General features: G+C 36.4%; 1 protein-coding gene across 31 annotated transcripts in view; it reads right to left on the reverse strand.

Annotated features, from left to right (window-relative positions):
* Positions 1 to 27,516, reverse strand: part of tenm4 (teneurin transmembrane protein 4) — a 463,933-nt gene that overhangs the window by 199,597 nt on the left and 236,820 nt on the right. For all 31 annotated transcript variants that reach the window (XM_073922732.1, XM_073922725.1, XM_073922721.1 and 28 more), the window contains 3 exon segments: positions 19,867 to 20,031; positions 11,692 to 11,906; positions 5,153 to 5,369 (listed from right to left, as the gene is read on the reverse strand). In XM_073922732.1, coding sequence (XP_073778833.1) covers positions 5,153 to 5,369; positions 11,692 to 11,906; positions 19,867 to 20,031 — 597 coding nt within the window.

Genomic DNA, 27,516 nt, shown 5'->3' on the forward strand with positions numbered 1-27,516 from the left:
GCAAATAACACCTGACCGCCTGTATTTCAGTTTGCATATCAATAACTGATTTTATATTTTTAATTGACATTATCTAATGTTAGCTTTAGTTTGATCGATCTATTAAGTCATTGTGACTGAATTTCAGTGGCAAACCGCCTTACTGATTTTTTATGGACTTGTGTGAATAGGAGAAATAAACACTATAAAAAGTTAACACTATATGAGACGAAATACACACACATAAGCTTATAAACATAAGCTTATTTTGTAATACATCCAGACGTGTATAACAAAATAATCCCTGAAAGGACAATTGGACATCGACACAATGAGAGGGCGAGTGTATTGTTTATGCGCTAACCACCGCAGGACAAGAAGTAGATTTCTAAGGTCTAAAAGGGCAATTTTCTCTTAATTTTACTTTTTCGTGAGTAAAAATTTAGTTTATTATAGCAGATTTGTGCAATTAGATACCAATAGTGGAAACATAAATGATCATTTTTACCCCAGCACCTTCCAGTCTGTGATTGGTCAAACAAACTGAGTGTCACAATCTGATCTGAGTTCATTAAATGAACCAGCATTGCTGGTATAGACTAGTGAGGTGAAGACAAAACAATGTTAATGTTTTGAAAATGTCTCAGTGCTTACCAAGAGCTGCTTCTACATTTTAATCAGGGATAACAAAGCAGCTTTAAAGGGTAAAATACCAACTCCAGTGTGACACTCTGTACTGCAAACTGGGTAAGGTTTGAATCCCCTGAAGGTCGCCATCCGCCTGACCTAGATTCTTCCGGTCTTTCTCACCCTCTCGGTCTCGTTTTTCCTCTTTCTTCACCTCTCCCTTCTGCCTCCCTCTGAGCTCCACAGCTCAGACTCAAATCAACTCAGGCGTGACTTCTATTCTAGACCCTCTTTCTATGAAGCCCACCGTCATGGCCCTAAACCGCAGGTGGCCAACGAATTCCCAACGGAGGTTACATCCAAGAGGACGAAACACAGGATAAACAGACCGTCTCCTCCTCTCCTCATCTTTCGCCACCCTAAACCACCATGTCATGTCTCGTATACGCAGTATCGTATTTTCACTTGGGGTGGAAGGGCGCAGTGCCGTCTTTCCCCCGGACGAGCTGGAACCACACAAATGGATGTGTGGCAGACACATTCGCATCGATCGACAGGATGGCAAACCCCTCCTCCCTCTCGTCACAGATGGACCATGGCCCAGGAGCGTTTAATTAAAGAGCATGTGAGAACAGCTCCCAGCTGCCACCTCCACGAAAGCTGAAACCTCACCACGGCCTCCAGCTCTGCCCTCCCTGTAGACGCGCTCATGCTAATCAAAGCCGCTTTCAGGACGCAGAACAGAAAGGACAAAATCAGAATCGCCTCCATCAGTTGCGGAAAAGAAGGCAGTCTTTCATAGTAAAAAAAAAAGATGCACGTGAATATGATTAAATAATGACCAATAATATGCACGGGTGAATAGATGGGTCGTCAATCAGAAGCTTTGAATCAAGGCCACTGTGTTCTATGCAAATAGACAGCAAATGGGAAGCAGGATTTGCTGGGAGGCACTCAAAAACTAACAAGAGTCTTACGAGCCATCAGTGAAGAACACACGCAGGCATAGTGAAGCACTGCTCATTTCCGCAATCTTTCTTATTCAAATCCACCTTGATTACCCTGTAGAGGTCTAGGCTGGATGAGATGGCGATGCAAAAAAAAAAGGGTAATATCAGTGATGGCAGGCTCTGACAAGTAGCACGGTTGCAGGAAAAGATTTCTGTCAATGACTTATTCATATTTGGTTCAGGGAGGAAAAAATGAATAATTTTGGCTTAGATTGTCTGTCAGAGCCATTTAAGGTTTAAGATTGTTTAGGTTTGAGATGACTGCACAAATTGAGATTGTTGTTTCAATTTGCAAATCGGAATGTCAATGAATCAGCACCAAACTGTCAAGGCAAGGTTCCAATTGAAATGATGACCTTACATTGCCTCTACCACAGTAAATAAGAACCTCATGGGTGGAAATTGTCTGTAAATGGTTTAGATTTGTGAAATGCTTAGACTAAATCTATCTGAAAATATTATTTCAGTTGACAAACTGGCAATGAATGCCAAACCAACATACATACATACATATAATATGTATGTATGTATGTATGTATATATATATATATATATATATATATATATATATATATATATATATATATATATATATATATATATATATATATATATATATATATATATATATAGAAGAAGGCCTTGGCCAATAATGTCCATATGATGACAATTTAAACTTTATTTGATATTTTAAAGATGGAGATTTTTGTTACCACTTTAACTTTTTTTCAATGTGTAAACTGACATGCCATTGAACCAATGGCAAACTGTTAAAACAAGAATGTATTGAATAATATTATAGCAATCAGGTTACTGTTTCAATGTTCAAACCAGATTGATTTTTGGTGCTGTCTGATTCTGTGAATGTGTTTATTAATGCAGTTTTAGACTGCATGCCAAAAAGAAAACTTCCAAATGAATTGCCTGCTGTTTTTGACAAACAAACAGTGGTGTGGCAGTTTCATTTCTTTCTGAACTGCTATCTCTGAAACTATGAAGAAACCATATTGGAAATATTTTTCGGAAGACTACTATTTGACTACACAAATTAAACTACATTGTGTTCCATGCCAGTAAAGGGGGAAAATAAAGTTTTAAGATTGGTATATCAATGGCAGGTTATACATAAAACTGTATTTCAATACCATAGCCAAGTTGAAATGTGACTTGAACCAATCAAAGTTTGAATCAGACATCCATGTTCATTGAACAAAATCTCCCATGCAGACATTCTTTTAAACAATGACATTTGATCATTTAAAGGTTGTACTTTTTTGAGATTTTAGCACCTGTTAGCTTTAATTGTGGGGAAAAACTGGATAAATTTGTCAGCTAATTTCTGCTTTCGGGTTTAAAATATTTTTTTGTCACGGGATCTAAATCGGCGACGTAGCGCAAAAGTGCAAGTGCAAAGATGACACATCGGTTTCTCATTATTATTCATAGAGGAGTTTTCTTATCCTATAAGAAGAGCCGGCTTTTTAATTATTCATGACTGTACGTGCTTTCCGAAGGCAAGGCAGACCTGCCAGTGACAAGCTGAGAGACACGGACCCACGGCACACAGTATTTAGCTGTTCATGAAGGGTCGTATGTGTTTGTTTCCATGATCCACGGGGTTTGTTGCATGTTTTTCCCCGCAATGCTGTCAAGGTCAATACATCAAAGCTGTTTGTGTGCAGCAAGCACTTTTGTCAGGAGAGCAGTACGAGAATTGGAGAATGGCGGATGTTGTATTGTATCAGGATTTTGTTCACATTTAGACACATCCCCATGCTGCTGTGTTTGCCTAAATCCTCTAGATTACCAACAGGGCTAATGATTAAAATAGACAGGGCAAGAGACCTGCTGCACTGAATCTGCATTCAGACCTATAATTCAGACTCTGTGATTGAAGGAAAAGTCTTCATTGTGTTTATATGAACATGATTATCTATATAATGATTTAAACTGCGGTTATCTGTATATGAAATTCTGAATAACAAATCATCACCTTAGAATTACAAGGTTCTATCTGACATTTTTGTCAAAATTGAGTTATTCACATATTCTTATTAAATGACAACTTATTTACATTATGTGATGTGTTTTTATATGTTGTTTACATTTTATAACTTTTTATTTAAAAAACAAAAAAGGTTTATCTACAAAGTTGAACTCTAGCTTGGCTCTATAAGGTTCTTTCTGTAAGCCAATCAGCATTTTTAATGCACGCACGAGGACCAATCAGGATCAGTTTTCTTTGTCATTTCACTGAACTGCTCCATTGACAGCGGGAAACACCAGGAAGACAAAAATCACGCAAAATCAGAGTCAGCTAAAAAATGCCGCACCACACAAAATTGAGGCAAATGTGTGAAAAGATAATGATTTAGAAGCATTTCTTGACATTGAGATTCATTCATTTTCTTTTCAGCTTAGTCTCTTTACTAATCTGGGGTCATGTCAGCGGAATGAACCACCAACTTATCCAGCATATATTTTACGCAGCAGATGCCTTTCCAGCTGCAACCCACCACTGGAAAACACCCATACACACTCAATCACACACATATACTATGGCCAATTATAGCTTACCCAATTCACCTGTACTGCATGTGTTTGGACTTGTGGGGGAATCTGGAGCACCCGGAGGAAACCCACAGCAAAACAGAGAGTACATGCAAACTCCACACAGAAATGCCAACTGACCCAGCTGAGGCTCAAACCAGGGTTTTTCTTGCTGTAAGGTGATCGTGCTACCCACTGTGGCACTGCGTTGCCAGCATTGAGATGAAATGTTACATTTTATATTGTTGAAAAAGAGATGAATATTAAAAAATTTAGATATTAAATGTAAAATATATTTATTTGTTTACATTTAGTCTGCAACATATTGTTACTACACCAACTTACATATTTTTTGATTGTATTTCTTGAAAAGTAATGCTTCAATGAATGATCTGCCAGATAGAACCTTATAATTCCAAGCGGAAAATGACTTTTCAGAATAAGAAGGTTCTATCTGCATTTACCGTGGTTTATTTACTCCAATTTGCAAGTGTAAGAGAACTTTGATCATTTGCATTTAGAGAACCTCTGTCATGTTATTGTATGAAAGAGAACTGTTACACACATATTGTTTGCTATATGGAATGCAAAAACTTTGAAGCTCAATATCTCAAAATCATTCAGAATGCAGATAGAACCTTATAATTCTAAGGTGATGAAATGTAGCAGGGCATTAAATTACAGTTTATTTCTTTGCATTTTAACTTTGTAAACTATAAAATCATGCGTCTCCTCACGGTTTGTGTCTCATTTTGTGAGCTAACTAACAATACTTGTTTACTCCTCTCCTTCTCCCCTGCTGGCCACGCCTACTCCTGCACCTTTCCTTGCAGAGCTCCACGCCTGGGATGATGCATCTTTTGAAAAAATTTCTAAGGTAGTACTGAACCAAAAGTAGAGGGTGTCATGACCCCTTTACAGTTACACCTTTTCAAATATTTAAAGCAAAGTTTTCAGCTCTGCAATATATGCGGTTTCATACTAACCGATTGCAGTTGTTAGAAAGGACACCTGCTCAGTCTCCTTCCCATCATTGTATACAGCCAAGTGCCAGATTCCCGAGTCCATGTACTGTATAAATCCTGTATCATGACTGGTTATAGGCACCAGGCTCCGCTGCTGGGCTGGAAAAGGCGGACCATCAAGACCTGGCAAGCCTTGCGACAGAAGCCGACGACCATCCAACAGCTCCACAAAGTCAAACTGGAGACAAGGAGAGACAGACAGACCACAAACAAGCATTAGGACTGACACATGAGCCTGCAGGAGCTGATAAGTCCTACATATCGAAGCCAACAGGGACTAGTCTCTGAAGGCGAAAAGAGGACTAATGGTAGGTGTGAAAGGACAGCATCAGTTTATGCAAAAAATACATATATATACATATGCATAACATTGAATTTTTCACATCATTGTGTTTCACCTCTACATTGAAAAACAAAGTTGAAATTATAGCGCTATCTGAATAAATAAGATAACTAAAGCCAATTAAGACTGGATTAGCTATGTTCACATATATAATTCCATATATACACAACAACAACAGTTCACAACAGCAACAGGGGCTGTATTTAGCATTAAAGCCCTCCCACCTTTTTTAAGTTACCCCTTACTCGATGCAACTTAACATTGATAATATACACTAAACGCCAACTTATTAGGTACACATTACTAATACTTAGTTGGATCCCACTTTTGTCTTTAGAACTGCCTCAATTCTTCATAGAATAGATTCATCAAGGTACTGGAAATATTTCTCAGAGATTTTGTTCTATATTGGCATGATAGCATCACGTAGTTGCTGCAGATTTGCAGGCTGCACATCCATGATGTGAATCACCCGTTCAACCACATTCCAAATGTGCTCTATTGGATTGAGTTCTGGTGACAGTGGAGATCATTTCAATACAGTGAACTCATCATCATGTTCAAGAAACCAGTCTGAGATGATTTGCGCTTTATGGTATGTTTTTCTGCTGAAAGTAGCCATCAGAAGATGGATATGGTCAGCAACAATACTCATCAAACCATGCTTCTTTTTTCCAATCTTCAATTGTCCAACTTCGATGAGTCTGTGCAAATTGTAGCTTCAGTTTCCTGTTCTTAGCTGACAAGAGTGGCATCAGGTGTGGTCTTCTGCTACTGTAGCCCATCCACCTCAAGGTTCAACATGTTGTGTCCTCAGAGATGCTCTTCAGCGTATCTCAGTTGTAATTTGAGTTGCCTTTCTATTAGCTGGAACCAGTCTGGCCATTCTCCCCTGACATCTGGCATCAACAAGGCATTTGCGCCCACAGAACTGCCACTCACTTGATATTTTCTGTTTTTCATACTCTGTAAAGCCTAGGGATGGTGGTGTGTGAAAATCCCAGTAGATCAGCAATTTCTGATATACTCAGACCAGCACCAACAACCATGCCATGTTCAAAGTCATTTAAATCACCTTTCTTCCACATTCTAATTTACGGTTTGAACTGCAGCAGATCATCATGACCAAGGCTGCGTCCGAAACCGCCAACTACTCAGTAGGTACTGCATTTGAATTTAAACGTACTACTCGACTGTTAGAAAAGTACGTTCTATACAGTATGAATGTGAAAAGTATGAATGGAATTCAGACGTACTACATCTGCCATCTTGTCATGGTCACGTGACCTACCTGCATCAGTTGCATCGCTTTACTTCCATTCATGAATTCGCTCGCGGGGCATCATGGGATAGTGCAGCATGCATGGGATGCGCACTCAGGAATCTCGCCGGAAGTAGTAAGTCATCCGGGTACTTCTCGCATACTGATTTTCGAATTCTATGAATTCGGACATACTGCTCGGCTCGCATACTGATTTTGGCATACTATATAGTATGGAAGTATGCGGTTTCGGACGCAGACCAAGTCTACATGCCTGAATTCATTGAGTCGCTGCCATGTGATTGGCTGATTTGAAATTTGCGCTAATGAGCAGTTGGACAGGTGCACTAAATAATTAAGTCACATTTAAATATGTGCATTTGTTGTACAGTATTTGTTAATACATTTTGAATAAAATGACTCTCACCGTTCGTTGATTGCTCTCTCTCTCTCTCTCTCTCTCTCTCTCTCTCTCTCTCTCTCTCTCTCTCTCTATATATATATATATATATATATATATATATATATATATATATATATATATATATATATATATATATATATATATATATATATATATATATATATATATATATATATATAGCGAGTCTCAATTGCTTAGCAGGTTTCAATTGAAAGAGTCTATCAACCAAGTTCTTTGAGTAATTTCCAGTGACACAATACAACTGCACATATGAACCAAATCAATACAGGGAGGGAGAGAAGATCTGTGTTCAATACTGAAATTAAGTGTCTGCTTATGTCAAAGCCTTTGAGATGAATCTTTGAGACGATAAGATGCCACGAAATGAAATGAAATCTGGAGGGAATATGCTACTTCAATAACCTATTGGCAGATGAAAGGGTGGACAGATAAACTGAACCAGATAATTCATATCTTATTTAATTATTTAGGCTCAAAAGCTTTTGACGAAAATAATTTTTATGTAAGGCTGCTTGCTAAAGTGCGTCATTTGTTAAAAGACTTCCAATACCAGTTTAATAAGAACACACACACAAAACACAACCCCAGTAATTGATCTAGGGGTGTAAGTTTGTGCCGCAGAATCATCTCACTAATGGCAGAATGTTTGTGAAATATGTTTATAATATTTTTTGCAAACTTTAAAGACTCAGACTTAGATTGTGACCAGAAGTTCCTTCCAATATCTTTGTAATCATCTACAACCGAAACGATAAAATACAACATTTTCAGATAAAATGCTGAGCAAAAAAAATAAATAAATAAAATAAAATAAATATATATACATATATATATATATATATATATATATATATATATATATATATATATATATATATATATATATATATATATATATATATATATTTGCATTTAACAGTTAGCATTTCTGTTTTATTTGAAACAACAATTAATTTGGACCAGAAGCCTTCTGATATCATTGTAGTTTTGTTTACTTCTAAATAAGCTATTCAGTTCAATTATAAAATATATAAGCTGTCAAATTCACTGTTACAAATTTTTGAAACATGTTTATAATATTTTTGTGAGCTTTAAAGACTTTAAATCAATCAATCAATTCATATTTAATATTTACAAGTTAGCACACTTAGCACACATACTCTTTTTAGTAGTTTAGTATTACTACTAAAGTAAAATAGTAGTAGGCTACTGATTTTTAGTGTAACAAAAGTAGCTTAGAATCTGACTAGAAGTGCCTGCCAATACTTTTGTAATCCTCTGACCAACATAAACAATCAGAAGATAACATTTTAAGATACAAAAAATAGCATTTAGCAGTTAGCATACCTATTCCATTTAATATAACTGGTATTTATTTGTTCCTAGAATAGGCTTCTGATGTCATTGTAATTCCTTTACTTCTAAATAAGCTATCCAATTCACTGTACAAAATTGTAAAACAGTTTTATAATATTTATGCCAGCTTTAAAGACTAAATCAAGCAATCAATGAATAATTGTTATTTACAAGTTAGCACACTCAGCACACATATTTAATTTAGTAGTAGTTTAGCATTACTAAAGTAAAATAGTAGTACTAATTTTTGCTACAATAAAAATAATTTACATTCTGATCAGAATTGCCTCCCAATACGTTTGTAATCATCTACCCTACAGATATTATTTTCAGGTACAATTCTGAGCAAAAATATAAAAGATTTATTTAGCAGTTAGCATACCTGTTCAATGTAATACAACAGGTATTTATTTGTACAAGAATAGTCATTGTAGTTTTGTTTACTTCTAAATAAGCTATCCATTTCAATGTCACACAATTGTGGAACATTTTTATATTTTGTGAGCTTTAAAGACTCTAAATCAATCAGTACGTAATTATTTACAAATTAGTATTTATTTAGCAGTAGTTTAGCATTACTATACTAAAGTAAAATAGTACTAACTTTTATTGCAATAAAAGTAGTTAGGATTTTGACCAGAAGTGCCTCCCAATACTTTTGTAATCATCTACACAACAAAAACGGTAAAATATTAAATTTTCAGATAAAAAATCTGAGCAAAATATTAAAAATTAGCATTTAGCAGTTAACATACCTGTACCATATACAACTGGTATATATTTGTGCCAGAATAGTTTTGTTTACTTCTAAATAAGCTATCAATTTCAATTTTACACAATTGTGAAACAAGTTTATAATAGTTTTAATAGCTTTAAAGATTTTAAATCAATCAATCAATGAATAATTAATATTTACAAGTTAGCACACTTAGCACACAGATTCGATTTAATAGCAGTTTAGCATGACTACTAAAGTAAAATAGTACTAACTTTTACTGTAATAAAAGTAGTTTAGATTCTGACCAGAAGTGCCTCCTATTTCTTTTGTAAGCAACTACCCAACATAAACAATAAAAGACAACATTTTCAGATCAAATTCAGAGCAAAAAAAGGCATATAGCATACCTATAACTGGTATTTATTTGTGACAGAATAGCTTTCTGATATCATTGTAATTCTGTTAACTTTTAAATAAGCTATTAAATTCAATGTTACAAATATAAAAATAACAATAATTAAACAAAATAGAAGCTACCTTACATACTCTGTTTAGCACCAGTGGTTTGGATTTAATCAAGAATAGCATAAACAATAGCAAGTTGTTGTTTTTTTTATATGTAAAACCTGATGATTAGCATACACTTTATTAACAACAAGTAACTTTGATTCTGGTCAGAACAACCTACAGAATCTGTGCAGAAAAACTATATATATTGACAATTAACACTTCGTAAATAGCAAATGATTGCAAAACTCTAAATTACTATACACTCTCAGAAATAAAGGTACGGGAGCTGTCTCTTGGGCAGTACCGATTCAAAAGGTACATATTTGTACCTGAAGGGTCCATAATGGTACCTCAAAAGTACGTTTTTAGGTACATTTGGGTACTAATATGCACCTTTTAGGTACCACTGTGGACTATTTGGGTACAAATATGTATCTTTTAAAAAGGTACTGCCCCAGTGACAGCTTCCGTACCTTTATTTCTGAGAGTGTAGGGCAGGGGTCACCAACCCTGTTCCTGGAGAGCATCTTCCTGCAGAATTCAGTCCCAACCCTGCTCAAACACACCTGAACCAATTAATAGTACCTAAAACAGCACTTGATAATTACAAACAGGTGTGCTTGGTCAGGGTTGCAACTAAAATGTGCAGGAAGGTAGCTCTCCAGGAACAGGGTTGGTGACCCCTGGTGTAGGGTATTCTCCTATAGGCATACTTTCTACTTGTAAATAACGTCTAGATCCAAGCAGCCTGACTTCAGCAAAATGCATCATTTGACATCACTTCACACATGGCCGCTAGTTCTGCTTCAACAAGATTAGCGTGGAGCTACCTTACAGCATGTGACACATAAAAAATGCATTTTTCATTACAGCCCAAAACGATTAATAACTCTACTAATACTATTTCAAACATGAGCTTTTTATAAATCTATAATGGTACTTTTTGTCAGCTGTTTTTAAAGGACAGCTAGCATTTACCATTTTACTTGTTTTAGTCATAACTGACACAATAACACAAATTGTTTTAAAATATTTCAACTGTAAGGTGCAACTAACTGGAATGCATTGAGATTGGAAGAGGAATAGTTCATGGCTGAAATTCTTAGCTCTGGCGGTGTTTGGAATGCAGCAATACGCTATTCAGCTAAGTGTGTTTGATCTGAATGAGAATGGTATTTGATATTTTTACGATTCCATCTAGTTTTCATTCAGTTTTAAAAATGCAATAATTATTGGATAGCATGCATGTTCCATACACAACATGGTTTTGATTCTATGCAAAAAAGTCCTTCTGATATATTACCAATGCTGTCTAGATTCTCATAAACTATACAATTCAGAATGTAGTAAGGTAATGAATTATGTAAACATGTCAACATGTTTGTGGCTGGAGTTTAACATGCTTGCTCCATGTACAACAAGTGGTTTTGATTCTACTCAGAACAGTCCCCCAATTTATTTACAATCATGTCTAAATCATAACATTAATTCCAGCAATAAATATATGTCTAACAAACAAGGTTTTAATTCTGGCTTGCATCTCCAAATCCTCATTCTTCTCCATACATTTTAAGCCAATAAATTTCATTAAATTAATTTAATTACTCTCAAAGTAAGAAATACCCACATTTTACATTAAATGGACAGACCATCCAAAATCTAAATGTCCTCGCCATTTACTAATACTCAAGTGATTTCAAACTTTTATGAATTTCTTTCTTCTGTTGAATGCAGAGAAAGATATTCCGAAAAATAGGAAAATCTTCCTTTGTGTTCAACAGATGAAAGAAACTCAGGTTTGGAACTTGTAGAGGATGAGTAAATGAAAATTTGTGTGACCTATCCCTTTAAACGAATGAAAACTGACCTGTGTGTGTGACGGTGGCAGTCCTCTCCTCCCGTAGATCCCCACCAAGGCATCTTTACTAAGGGACACATTGAATTTGAGGTACATGGGGTGATCAATAAAGACCTGCGACCTCCAAAAGATTCCAGGCGGGATCAGCTGAGCCACTTTGCGGCCCACGTCTATCTCGCCCATGTCTATGAAGCTGTCCTCCGGGAAGAAGCCATCTAGTTTACCTGAGGAAAATGAGATCTATCAGTCAGCTAGACACCTCATAAATCTACCATATGGTGCGAGGAGAGGGTCAGTGTAAAGGGTGAACGACACTCTTGCTGATTTTTCATCACATCAGGAAAAAAAATTGCCTCGCTGACCACTGACCATTGACCATAAAGAAGTTCCCATTGCAGGTACTACAATTCAATATTTGCTTTCATATGGCTAATTTCCCAAATAACCTCAAAGTTAACTAATAAAGCAAGACTCTTAAGCAGGTTGTTAAGAACTGCGAACCTGTCTTGTATTATAAGTATTCGGAAATGATTTGTTTAAATAATAGCATTATTTCTTAGTATGTGCACTGATTTAGATAGAAAATTCAAACACTTGATTAAAATTTTTGTTTAAATGTATGTTTGACATCTTTATTATTTTAAAGAGGAAATTGTGCAAATATTTGTTTTTTATCACTTGGAGCATCTAACAAAAAAATGCATGGATAGATTGGATGATTAAATTGAATTGGATTGGATTGGACAGAGGGATGGATTGATGATTGAATAGATGGATGGATGGAAGGATGGAAGGATGGATGGATTGGATGATTAAATTGAATGATTGGATGTATGAATGGATGGGTGGGTGGGTGGATGGATGGATGAATGGATGGATGGATGGGTTCGATGCACTGGATGATTGGATTGGGTGATTGGATTGAATGGATGGGATGGATGGATGGATGGATGGTTGGATGGATGGATTAAATTGGATTGAATTGATGACATTTTGTTGGATGGATTGGATGATTAGATTTGATTATTGGATTGGAGGATTGGAATGGATGGATGGATGAATGGATGGATGGATGGATTGGATTTGATGAATAAGATTGGATGGAATGGAATGAAGTTGATTGGATGGGTGGGATGGGATGGTATTGGATTGGATTGCATTGATTTGGATGAATGGATGGATGGGATGCATTGGATGTATTGGACTGGATGATTGGATTGGATGGATGAGGTGGGATGAAATGGGATGGGATAGGATGAAATGGAATGGAATGGGATTTATTGAATTGGATTGTATGAATGAATTGGATTAAATTCATTTAGATGGATGGATGGATGGATGGATGGATGGATGGATGGATGGATGGATGGATGGATGGATGGATGGATGGATGGATGGATGGATGGATGGATGGATGGATAGGATAGGATAGGATAGGATAGGATAGGATAGGATAGGATAGGATAGGATAGGATAGGATAGGATGGGATGGGATGGGATGGAATGGAATTGAATGGAGTTTATTGGATGGGTGGGATGGGATGGTATTGGATTGCATTGATTTGGATGAATGGATGGATGGGATGCATTGGATGTATTGGACTGGATGATTGGATTAGATGGATGAGGTGGGATGAGATGGGATGGGATGGGATGGGATGGATTGAATTGGATTTTATAGATGGATTGGATTGAATTCATTTAGATGGACGGATGGATGGATGGACAGATAATATGTCAAATTAAATCCTGTATGGTGGCAGCACGGTGGCTCTGTGGTTAGCACTGTCACCTCACAGCAAGCAGGTCTATGGTTCGAGTGTCAGGTGGAACAGTAGGCATTTCTGTGAAGAATTTGCATGCTTTCCCAGTGTTGGCATGGGTTCACATCAAGTGCTCTGGTTTCTCCCACAGTACAAACAGATGCTATAGGTGAATTGGATAAACTAAAGTGGCCTTAGTGTATGAGTGTGTGTGTGTGAATGATGGAAGGGCTGGAAAGGCATCCGCTGCATAAAACATATGCCGAAATAGATAGTGGTTCGTTCGGCTGTGGCGACCTCTAGGACTAATGACTAAATAAATTAATGAATGAAGTACTGTATGCACACATCTCTCTCTAAATACATGCATTATATAATTATGAATAACCCGGTATGTATATCTACTAACACTGACATTTATAGTTCAGTGTAGGAAGATTTTATTTATACATTTTAGAAAATTACCTGTAAAAATATGTATTGCAATTGAAATCTCAAGACCCAAATGGATGAAGTATGAAAATATAAGCAAGTTTTCTTTTCATTAGATTGAAAAATCACTTGATGAACAGCCAAAAAACCCAACATCACTCACATCAATATGTTTATGTTTCAAAAAAAATATGATAAACGTATTTGTTTAATTATTTGGAATCCTCAGTTAATTACTCTTCAGAATAGTTTGGAGGCAGTTTCTCCCTAGTGTCCTGGTAGAAAACGCACTCTGCACCTAATGTGGATGTACCTCCTCATTGGACCCAGAGGAGACGGCAACATCTGCTTGCTCAGGTGGACTGGCCAATTTCCACAGTGATGGCGACAAAAGCAGACATCCTTGCAAAGAGAGCCCAAAGGACTCTCTGAGTGTGTTCGCGATGGGTTACATGCGCTACAGCAGATGGCAGTCTCCTCAAAAGTCAATTATTTGCGATATGTTATTTGTGGATAAACAGGACATGGTTTTCCGCCTTACAATTTATCGCCTCCATACCACGCATTACCACACCAGTCGCAACAACGTGCCTTGAGTTATGCTGCATTTTTTCATTGGCTAAACTTGTGAAACTATGAATTTTAAAAACATAACCTTCTATTACTATAATTAATGGATTGGATTGGATTATATTGGATTGGATTGGATTGGATTGGTATTGGGGTTGGATTGGGATGGGATGGGATTTAATTAGATTTGAATGAGTATGGATTTAATTTTGATGGACTGGATTAGGGTGGATTTAGATTGAATGGATTTGGATTGGACTGAATTGGGATTTGATTGGCATGGGATGGGGTGGATTATATTGGATTGGGATGTATTGGATTAAACATTTTGATTAGATAGATTTTGATTGGATTGATGGATGAATTTGATTGGGAGAGACGAATGGATGAATAGGTTGGATGGATGGATGGATGGATGGATGGATGGATGGATTGGTTTTGCATTTGGATTTGGATGGATGTAAGGATGGACTGGTTTAGGGATGGGTTGGATTAGGAAGGATTTGGATTGAATGGACTTGGATTGAAAGGATTTGGATTGGATGGAATTGGACTGGATGGAATTTGATTGGATTGGATGGATGGATGGATTGGATTGGATTGGGATAGGATGTGATTTGATTGGATTGGATAGGGATGCGATGGGGATGGATAGAATTGGATGGACTGGACTGGAATGAATTTGGATTGAATGGATTTGGATTGGAAGGATTTAGATTGGATGGATGATTTGGGGTGGATGAATGGACAGATTGCATTGCATTGGATTGAGAAGGACAAAAAGATGGATGGAAGGATGGATGAATGGATTGGTTTTGGATTTGGATGGATGGATTGGTTTTGAATTGAGATTGGGATGGATAAATGGATGAAAGGATTCGTTTTGGATTTTGATGGATGGATGAATGGATCCATGGATGGATGAATGGATGAATGGATGAATGGATGGATGGATGGATGGATGGACGGATGGATGGATGGTTGGATGGTTGGATTGGTTTTGCATTTGGATTTGGATGGATGGATGGATGGATGGACTGGTTTTGGGATGGGTTGGATTAGGAAGGATTTGAATTGAATGAACTTGGATAGAAAGGATTTGGATTGGATGAAATTGGATTGGATGGGTGGATGGATGGATTGTATTGGATGGACTGGATTGGAATGGATTTGGATTGGATGGATGGATTGAGATGGATGAATGGACAGATTGCATTGCATTGGATTGGGAAGAACAAATGGATGGATGGATGGATGGATGGATGGATGGATGGATGGATGGACGGATGGATGGATGGATGGATGGACGGATGGATGGATGGATGGATGGATGGATGGATGGATGGATGGATGGATCGATGGATGGATTGGTTTTGGATTTGGATGGATTGGTTTTGAATTTAGATTGGGATGGATTAATGGACGAATGGATTTGTTTTGGATTTGGATGGATGGATGGATGGATGGATGGATGGATGGATGAATTGGATGGATTGGATGGATGAATGTATGGGCTGGATAAGATGGGATGGGATGGTATAGGATTGGATGAACGAACTGATGGAATGGAATGGATGGACTAGCCTGATAATATAAATATGTTTAATAACATTCAAGTTTTGGTATTAAATAAATTCACAAATATGACTGATATTGAACAAATAAAAGGGAAATATATTAGTATAACACTATCAGTGTTAATGTCATTAATCATATTCATTTTAATAGGGTGGGTATCACATCAATCCAAATAAAAATACAAAAATAACCAAGGATTGACAGACAAATTAATCAAGATATTAACTAATACACATACAATTTAAATATAATAATAATAATAATAATAATAATAATAATAATAATAATAATAACAACAACAATTTAAATATAATAATAATAATAATAATAATAATAATAATAATAATAATAATAATAATAATTATTATTATTATTATTATTATTATTATTATTATTATTATTATTATTATTCATTCATTTTCTTTTCGGCTAAGTCCCTTTATAAATCTGGGGTTGTCACAGCGGAATGGACCGCCAACTTATCCAGCATGTTTTACGCAGCGGATGCCCTTCCAGCTGCAACCCATCACTGGGAAACAACCATTCACACTCATACACTACGGATAATTTAACCTACACAATTCACCTGTACTGCATGTTTTTGGACTGTGGGGAAAACCGGAGCACCCGGAGAAAACCCACGAGGAATGCAGGGAGAACATGCAAACTCCACACAGAAATGCCAATTGACTCAGCCAAGGCTCGAACCAGCGATCTTCTTGCTGTGAGGTGACAGCGCTACCTACTGCACCACTGCGTCGCCATAATAGTAATAACCAAAAATAAAAAAATAAATAAATAAATGAAAGAACAAATGAACATGTTTGCGGGATCTATTAATAATGGATGGCACATTTTGCTATTGTTTTTGCTGTTGTTGATTATGAGATGAAATCACATTCCCCCACAGATGGCCAATCCTCATGCCTGCAGAGTGAATTAGTACCGTCATCCTCCCCTGCAAATCAGAACCAACCAGATGCAGAGTCTGCGAATGCATGAATGCACTTTCCAGATAACATGTTTATGGGTAATTGAACTGATGACTAGAAGCCGTAACATTTAGCTGGTCAGAAATCCTCTCCGGTACAGTGTTTATTTAAGTTAATGCCAGGGATGTGCCGCGCAGTGACACCAGATTGATTCGCTGTGTTCCTGATGACAATGTTACTCTGACAGTCCGAATTAAAAAGCCCGACCTATCGATTTCCCCTCAGCCGCAGATGTCACTCAAGCGGAGACTCTGTGTTTGTGGTTTCGCTCGCTCCTACTCTGCCAGCCGCTAAATGAAAAAAGACGTCTCGCCGACTCATCTATATGGTAATGGTCTGATCTCCCACCTTTTGTCCGAAGCCTGTGGCAAATCAAATGGCTAAATACGGCTTGTGTGTGCGTGTGTATATGCTGAGAAGTGAACTTTTGCTACTGTACAAACTTCCGTCTCCATGGCCAGGGGGGGTTGTGTCTGCTTTCTTCCGCTGCCAGGAAAACTCTCGTCCAGTCTTGGAGATGAAAGGAAAGCATGGCTTTTTGGATGGGGCAACTTCTAATCTGCCTTGAGCCCCTGGATACTCAATCCCTAAAGCTGTGCCATTCCTTCTTCCAGGAGCAAATAATACCCTTCCTATTTTCCCGGCAACTCTGGGTGGATTGTAATGCAGATCTCATGGCAAGCGACTGAGACTGGTCACAGCGTGGAGCTGGCTGACAAATAATCCTGGATCTTGAGGTCTTTGAAAATCAAAAATAAGACGTTATAATACTGGCCGGCGCAGAGCAAAATTAGCAGGAGATGAGTTCATGCAAATCTGGCAGGAAATTTGCTTGAAATGTTGGAATGTGTTGTCGGATATGAGATGACTGAAGGGCATGAGTTCAAACGCTTGGCCAAAAAAAAAAAAAGAAAGAATAAGGGGTCTAAGGTTAATCAAGGCTGGAGGAAATAAATAAATAAATAAATCCGACTAAACTTCTTGAGCTGCTGCCTTTCACATCAAGGCTGCTATTTACTCTTTTTGACAAATCCCAAAAGAATTCAACACAGAGTCAACATGGGATTGCATATTCATGAAGCGAAATATGTAAACAAGAAAATGTAGAGAAGAACTCGGTTTCATCCACTGGGAATTGCTTGAACGTGTAGTAGGAAGTCTGTTCGCACAAAGGATTATAACTGCAATGATGACAATAGTTTTAATAATCATTCTATCAGGATAAAAGAGTCCACACAGCAGCTAGTGAAATCTAGCTTATGTACTTTCAGCTGATAGAAACTATAATAATAATTTTAAAAAACATTGAGAGCCATTCTGAATCCATCCTGGTTTAATGAGCTTGAATGTGACAATAAATATTGATAGCACAAAAATTATTAAACTGTACAGATTGTTATTATGTAAATGCAAATATAGTTAATGATATAGTTATTGTTGATGTAGACGATCATTAAACAGTTTGGAAAGTAGACCGATTTAAAGACAGGAACTTATTTTCTGGGGACTAAATGAGCTCTTATTTAAATTGAGTATTTAACTCCACTTTTACTTTCAGTCAATTAGCTGTGTAAATGCTCATTTGACATAATAAAGAATGAACGAACACAAAAATGAATAAAAGTGATTAGGGCCTTTTTTAACAGTTCTTAGAACTAGAAGTACATGCTTGGTGTTGCTTTTGGCTGGCTTATATGTAGGTCACTTTAAAGTTCCTAGTGACATTGACAAATTCAACTAAGAAAGTGGTCCAATGAAAAGAGATATCTGGGAAGTGGGTTGGGTGGTTAGTTTTTAAGTTCCTGTAACTATCTGAAGTGGAAAGCCCTATTGACTGATCTATGAATCTAAAATGAGATGGCCTGTTCCTATAACTGCCCAGTGTGAACGTCCCTACACTATTTATGCTGATGTTGCCCCAAAGAAACACACAAAAAAAACATGTTCATCTTTAGAACGCAAATTCATATAATTTTGAGATTATGTTTACTTTAAAATGTTTGTAAAACAAAATAATAAAATAAAATAAAATAATAATAATAATAATAATTAAAATAAAATAAAAAGTAAAATAGAACACAAAATAAAATAAAATAAAACAATAAAATAAAACAAAATAATAATAAAATAAAATGAAAAATTAATAACACAAAATAAATAAAAATAAATAAATAAACAAATAAATAAAATATTAATATAAAATTAAAAATTAAATTACAGAAAAATATATATAACAAAATAAAATAAGATAAAATAAAATAAAACAAAATAATAAAAAATAGAAAAAAATAACACAAAATAAAAATAAAGTTAAATTAAATTAAATTATTATTATTATTATTATTATTATTATTTTATTTATTTATTTATTTATGAGCAACAGTTATTATTTTGGAATTGTATTCACCAATGAACATTGATCAGTAAATATGAACAAAAGCTCAAACATGCCTGCTTGACACAAGAATGAACCTCAATGGTTCTCATATTCAAGCACACATGCTAAAGCTTTAGTGACCACATTTAAACTATGCAAAATTTGCTAATGGATCATTGTTTAATGTGAAAAATATATATATTTTATTTTCTAATAATTATTATTATTTTTATTGTATCTGTATTTTTATTAACATATTGAAGCAATTTGGAATCTGCTTAGATAAAAAAAAAACAATTATAATAAATACAAGTCTATATACTGTATCATATACATATACTTTTGGAGTTGAAACAACATAAAGCACAGGTGTCAAATAAAATTCTTAAAGGGCTGCAGCAACATATTCACAGTTCTTCCATAATGAAAAATTTGTAAAGTACTGAACTAAAACCATAAGCATTGAACATACCATCATCTCTGCTTCCTCGATCTGGAAACTCTAGACCTGTGTTACCCAGAGGTGGCAGCCCCAGATCTGTGGGCAGATGTAGGCCACTGGTGTTGTCCTCCGTCAGCTGATATATCTGCCTCTGCACCGGCTGCAAATGCCAGTTGAGTCCAAAGAGGTGCATGGCTGCAGAGAAAAGAATAGCGGCAGATGGTAAATTTATGTGTGCTGGAGCAGTGATTACTGAGCTTGTGCCTTGGTGTACATTATTGTAATTAAATTAGATTCACAAAGGAATACTATAGACACTGCGTCAGAAAATTAACATCCTGAAGGCTGCGGGGTAATTAAACCGACGCCGTATGAAAACAAATGTCTTTGATTTGATTAATCTTTGGCAGTTTAGGATCACCGATAGAATCAAAGTAGATTTTCATTTGGAAATTTGGAGATTTTAAAAATAATTAAATAGTTATGAATGATATTATTTTTACTTTAATGTTTGATAAATATTTGATTATTAATTTAGCATTTATTTGACTTTAATAAGTCTATATAATATTTTTACAATTTATATTTGACAATTTTTCAAATATTTCCCATATGGTTTTAACAGAGCAATAATAGTTAAACAGTATTTCCTGTTGCATATTTTCTTCTGTAGAAAGAAGTAGTATTATTTCTTTGATTAAAGCAATTTTAAGTATATTTTAATGGTCATTATTATTAGTCCCCTTAATATTTTGTTAACCACAGTTGTTCAGTAACTTGTCTTACTACTTAACTTGCATACAATGTAAAAAAAAAAAAAAAAAAAAAAAAAAAAAAAAAAAAACATTTCTACTTTAAAAAATATATAAAATACTTGTTTGTTTTTTTTGTTGGTTTGGCAAAAATCAGTAAAAGAAATGGCTGTGTAACTATATTTAACATGTTTACTTAACCCAAATCAAGTTAAAAAGATTTGTTTGTGAGCAAAACTTTACAAGTTCACCCAAACAAGCTCCTGCCAACTTTGCTTCCACACAACAAAATTTCTAAATATACCAAAACAGCTTAAACAAGTCACGTGTGAGTTATTTCTCCTTACATTGATCAGAGTTTCATGGTTTATTTTGTAGAGTCCCGCTTAGCTGTCATGCGTCCTTATTTTAATTTATGGCGATTGGCAATAAGACATTATAAGCGGAAAGCTACACTTTAATTTTGAATGGTGATGCCCAGACATCATCACCAAATATAAATCAGAGGTAAGTCTCTTTCATACAGAACCTTTGGTTAGATTGCAGTTCCGGTAAATGTTCCTAACGGATAAACAGCTCTCATTATTAGCTCCGCATGCTTTCACTTTCATATTTAACATGAAACGCACATTTACCGGTAGGAATGACATCCAGCCCCACTTATAATTCCTTCTTCATATAGCCATATATGCCTATTACATATCCATAATACACTGTGATATAGCCAGGCTCGGATCGTTTTGCTTCCTCACTACAATCGATCTGCTCCAGAGTTCGCTACAATCGAGCCGAGACCACCTCATTCAGGAGATCTCGAATGATTGATTTGGCACGAATCAGAGCGTGATTGCGTGTTTCACATATGCCAAACGAATCGAGCTCATTATTATTAACAACAAAAACAAAAGGTAACATTTTATTTTGATAGTCCACTTGAGTATTAGTAGACTGTCCGCTTAATATCTGCTGATACTGCTGCTAAACAGACATTTTACTGACAATAGGAATCTTTGTACATGTCAACTTACACTAACCCTAACCCCAAACTACTGCAATAATGCTAACGTAATTTGAAATTAATATTAATTTGTACAAAAAACATCAAGAAAAAGCAAAAGGAAATAAAAATAGTTTATTTTTTATTTTATTTTATTTGTTTATTTATTTATTTTTTGCTGTACTGGCTTAAATTTTTTTTACAATGCAATATAAAATTTTCCATAAGCTTTTTAACAGAGCAATAGAGGATGCCAGGATTAAACCCCTGCTTTTTTCGAAGGACATCCTGGGATTTTTAACGACCACAGAGAATCAGGACCTCGGTTTAATGTCTCAACCAAAAGATGGTGCTGAATAAACAGTATAGAGTCCCCTTCACTATACTGGGGTGTTAGGACCCACACGGACAACAGATTGAGCACCCCCTGCTGGCCTCACTAACACCACTTCCGGCAGCAACCTAGCTTTTCCTTTTGTTAACCACAGTTGTCCAATAACATGCCTTGTTACCTAGCATTACTTGCCTTTAGTTAACACATAGCCTTATTAACCTACTGTAGTTAAGCCTTTAAATTCACTTTAGGCTGAATACCAAATTTACACCAGCAAAATAGCTAGTAAAATATTATGTACTGTCATGACAGCTAAATATATATATATATATATATATATATATATATATATATATATATATATATATATATATATATATATATATATATATATATATATATATATATATATTTGTAATAATTTATTTCCTTCAACTACCATTGATAACTGAGCACCAATAATATTGTGGTAGTGTGAAAACAATAAACAAGAACTGCAGAAAAAAAAACAGCAGCAACAGTAACCATGGGAAAAAAAAAAAAAGTTCAGCCAACAGAAAGAAAATCCGGAGCCCAAAGGGCAACTTTTCTTTTCATGCCCATTAGCTTACTAATACCCCCCATGGCTAAAGAGACAAGGAAATGATCAAGTCAGCAAGAACACAACAAGAGTTACGGGTGAATGCATTAGCAGTACCAGAAGACGCGGCGATATTTCACAAGGTCAACAAAAGAAGCAACCGTTGCGATGAACTCTGATGGCGCAGTGAACAGGGAAGGAGGGGCAAGGCATGATGGATCACCAGGACGAGAATGGTCAGGACCAGCTTAGCCAGGCAAAACCTTGTCCTGGAAGTCTTCGGTCAGCAAATAAAATGCCAACAAAAGGCTTTGGAGCTCTTTCTTACTTCATTTGAATGGAAGTTTAAAGCATAGGGTGTAAATAACCAAGCAATTCAATTAAGAGCGTAAGGCTGGAACATGGGATGCATACTAATTCATGCTAAAAGTATCTACTTCAGGGCAATGGGAAAGTACAGATTTATGAGTAAGCATTAAGACGGTATAGTTTAATGATATTTATTAATTCATTTATTTATTGTTTGTACCTGGTGTTATCTAATCTGGTTGTTGTGTTACATACTTTTGAAGCACCACATGTCAGAATGACTTGCTACAAGAGAATAAGGAAAGTTTTACGCTAAGCTAATGTTATTGTAATAATATTAGTGCTAATATCAAAAGTAAAGAAAACCCAGTAACACTTTAGCTTAAAGCGGTGATTCACTAAGATACCATATTTTAAACTTTAGTTGATGTGTAATGTAGCTGTGTGAACTTAAATAACATCTCTGAATGTAATACACTTAAAGCTCAATGCAAACGAAGACATTGGCTTTTACAGAGTTAGCTTAGCAAAGCCTATAGCAAGCAAAGTTTGTGGACTACAAAAAAAAAAAAATAAATAAAATAAAATAAAAAACTTCTGGGTTAGTAAGATCACAAATGCTTCAGGTTTTACCACATGCATACACTACGCTCAGCAATGGGGCTTGGCCAGAGGTGCTGTAATGTAGCAGAGAAAGCGCAAATGGTGTCTAAACACTGCTATTTCCACAGAGCTTGTTCTGTTTCTGTATTTGGGTTCCCAAAGAACACGATACAAAGAGAGAAGTGCTTACAATTTAACTTTAATAATGTTCCAAAAAAATGTTTTTAAAATATATAGCTAATATTTGACAAAGGACAGTTTCCAGAATCTCTCGCAGTTCAGTGCTGGATTTGGCTAAAAAGAAAGGAACCTCAAAGAAGGAACCGATCAAAACATAATAGACGAAGCTGTGGGTTGTAAGCCACAACCTGCGTTTCATTTGTTGAAATTGATCTATTACATGCATATTGTCTAGCGTTAATGGTATGTTGTAGCAATGATTTAAACAAGGATGTAAACAATGGGAAATGCTGTTTGGCACCGCTAACAAATTTAGCTTTATATTATCAATTAAATCATTGTAAACACCCACAATCTTCACTCTATGCCTCTCTATGCAGCCGTAAATGTTTCATATTACTTACACATACTTATAAATCCAATATATATGAAAAGCACTTTTCAGGAAGAATAGGCATGATATTCAGCTGTGTCCTCTTCATATTATGTCTAATTCAGGCTCAAACTGATAAAGGTAACAGCTATCCTGACTGACAGTATTAGAGGCAGTATTAGAGGCATGACACTTTTCCTGGTGACGTGGAGCCGATCAAAAAAATCACAGCTAATTATGTTAGCTGACCAATCAGAGCCTCTTGAAAGAACTAAGAAATATAAAAGCCGTTTTCATGAAGTTGAGTAGCTGAAGATAATCAAAGTAAGATATATGAAAAAAAAAGGTTTTTGAGCATGAGCACACATTGCTTTACATATTATAAACACAACCAAGCCTTAAAAATACACTCTGGACCCTTTAAGTAACAATTCTCACTTATTGATAACTGGTTTATTACCTGCCTAGTATTAATACATTAACTGTTTATTTATTACTTACAAAGTATGATAATACTTTACATCTGTAATCCAATACCTATACCCAACTATTATCTTACTAACTATTAATAATCAGCTAATTATTAGTTTACAGAGGTAAAAGTCTTAGTTAATGGCTTGCTAATAGCCATAATTGTACATTCAAATAAAGCATGACCCTTGCAAACTGGATAATTTCAGCTATGATTTAAAAATAGCATTGCATCCAGGCACTGTTGGCATACTGATAACAATGCAGTATGACTCTGGTTATGATAATCATATAATGCATCCTATAGTCGTGATAGCAGGCATATTGGGATGCTGCCAGAGTATGTAAGACAACTGCTGCCGGCACAAACTATGGTGGACTACGGCTGTGTCAGAGTAGATAAAATAAATGATCTTGAGCCTTGTCTCTTTCCTATGCTCCATTTCTCTCCCTACGTGAGTTCCCATTTCTCCTTCATAAGTACAGAGCTGGTTTCAAATTGCACAAGTGGCTTTCTCTGCCACACTCTCTTGACAACCTGTAGTGACAATTCAGGGCTAAAATTACTTTTCCGCTCCACTCAATATCTCAGAGAGGTGACTATGAATTTGTTTTGTGTGGCGGCAGATATCTTGTCTCAATCAGGGTGAGAAAAGGTCTAAATGAATGATTTATTATTCTGTCAAAACATTTGTGAGAGAAACATATATAGCTGGAATAATTGCCAGACCCCAAACCCAATCTTGATGCTTGTATTACAAAAAGGTAGGTTCAGCGAAGACAACAAACAAAAAGGTTGAAATCTTCAGCTTAATCTTTATGTTTGTGTAACAGAATGCATACAATTATTCATCAGATTTTTTAGATGAACAGTACAGTATCATTTCAGATTACTGTAGGAGTTTACACCAAGCTGGGTGAAGGTTCTTAAAGGTACTGTATGTAAATGTTTGACTCTTCTAAAGCATTAAAATACTCTGGGTTGCCTTGGCAAAATGTGTATTTCTTTTTAGTCATGAAGGCTCCAACAATGCAAATATTATAAAAATTAACATTAGCTGATCAGTTTACAATGTAGGATTTGATCTTCAGGCATGCCTACCCCTGTTTGCCTTATCAATCTGGTTACATGCAAGTGAATTTTGGACTGTAATACCTAGTTTAATCCTTATATTCACAGTTAAATAACATTGGCTGTCGTGTCATTTGTAGGTACATAAGTTGCTTTGGTTAAACCATGTAAAACTGCAGAAAGAACAATATTTGAAACAGACATAGTGGTTGGTGGGGAGGGGCGTAGGTTGTGGGTACGTCACTTTCATTATCAATAATGAATCTAAGAGAGCAATGCACCACTGAGCAGGGGCTGATTGGTTGGAGTGGTGTTTACAGAGGGCCTGAATTAATTTTCAAAGAAAAACAAAGAGCTTTGTCTAATTGTTTTACTGGGTCTTTGGTTGGATATCCTTTGTCCAGCTTTACATGTTGTAAAATCAATGATCCTTAAGATTCTGCAAAGATGTGCTTGCCCTAGCTTAACCAGAAGCATCAAATTGGCAGTTTTAAAAGCCCAACGAATGGTTCAGAGACTGTGGATCAAACTAGTCATGACAAATGGAGAGTTCTGCTTCACATCCCTTTGCACATTTGGTCATTAATTAAAGGCTTATTACATGGTAGCAAACCCCACATTTACAAAACTGTGAAAAGTGGCCTGAAAAACGATGAAGCCTTTGACAGACGTCAACACGCTGGAAGAGAGTGGCCATCCTCCAGCTTACTCAATCAATAGCCATTTGGAAAATTGCAGGGCGCGCATTTTGTTGATTGCATTCATGCATTCCGTCAGATTTGGGCATTCCTGAAAAAAAAAAAGGTCTGAATGTTGCCGTTACTTTTGCAAGAGAGCATTTGTTGAGGCGATAAAAAGTCGAGGCTGTCTAGAGAGACAATATAAATGCAAACGACCGGGCGCCTCCGCCTCCTTCAGTGCCGCTGGAATTGACTATGTCAAAGGCGGACAGACGCGCTACGAGACAGATGGCTCGGTTTGTCATCACCCAAGATCAAGTAAGGCATTCCTCTAGCTCTCTCTTATTTTCTGTAGCACACCGGCTGATTTGTGGCTCTGTGTGTGGAAGCGGAAAGTGCTGTCGGCGCATGCGCAGAGGAGGTGAACAATCGAATGAAAGGCATCTAGGTGTCGTTCTAAATGTCCAAGTAATTGCTCCTTCAAGTGGCCTATCTTCAATCTGGACCCTTTCATAACTTCTCCTGTCTAGCGCTGATGTAAAATACCCCACACTTTCTGGCTACCCCCCACTACCCAACCTCATTATGATTTATGTCTGAGCTGTCCCAGTATCTATGATTTTCGAGAGTGCGTTGGGAAGAGTCCAGCTTATGAAATATGTTTCTCAACCTCACACAAACTCTTCCATCATCCAAATTCACTCTCTTTCTCTCTCTCTCTTTTAGCTGTCAGCCAAGCTCCCTGAGTAGGGAGCAAAGCAGGGACAGGTGGAAGTGGTCTAAGTTAGCTGTTTTTTAATGAGGGTCCCGCTGGAATGGCAAGTGGAAAGGCCCCATGACCTGTTGAGAGTAAAACGGCAGCAGTGCTGAAATGCAAGCCTGGACACACACAACATCCATGCAATCTCTGTTTTGGCAGGTCGCTTTGGCAGATCCGTGCAAGCCAATTAGGAAGCAGAAAGCTTGAACAAACTACTGCTTCAGTCTAAGAGTAACACAAGGCTCATTACTGTTCTACGTCTGTGTTTCAAACCTTTGCAATACCTCCTGAGAAAGAGGCAACAACAAAAGACACAATCCATCCATTTACGTACAAAAAGGCATTATCCTGGGTCAAAAAAAGAGGACAATGCTGAGATCTGAGGGGCAGCATAATCCTGGGTTGAGAAATGCCATCTCTTGCTCATCCATCATAGAATGGACAGGGCACATTAGCAAGCATATGGTTAATTAATTCCCCTTAGACACTTGAATGGATGAGCCTTGAACACGGCAGCTCTCAGTCCTCTCATTAGCCGTCTAATTACTCTGACACCCCTCCTGCAGGAA

This window comes from Danio rerio, chromosome 15 (genome assembly GCF_049306965.1).
Source record: "Danio rerio strain Tuebingen ecotype United States chromosome 15, GRCz12tu, whole genome shotgun sequence".
NCBI lineage: Eukaryota > Metazoa > Chordata > Actinopteri > Cypriniformes > Danionidae > Danio > Danio rerio.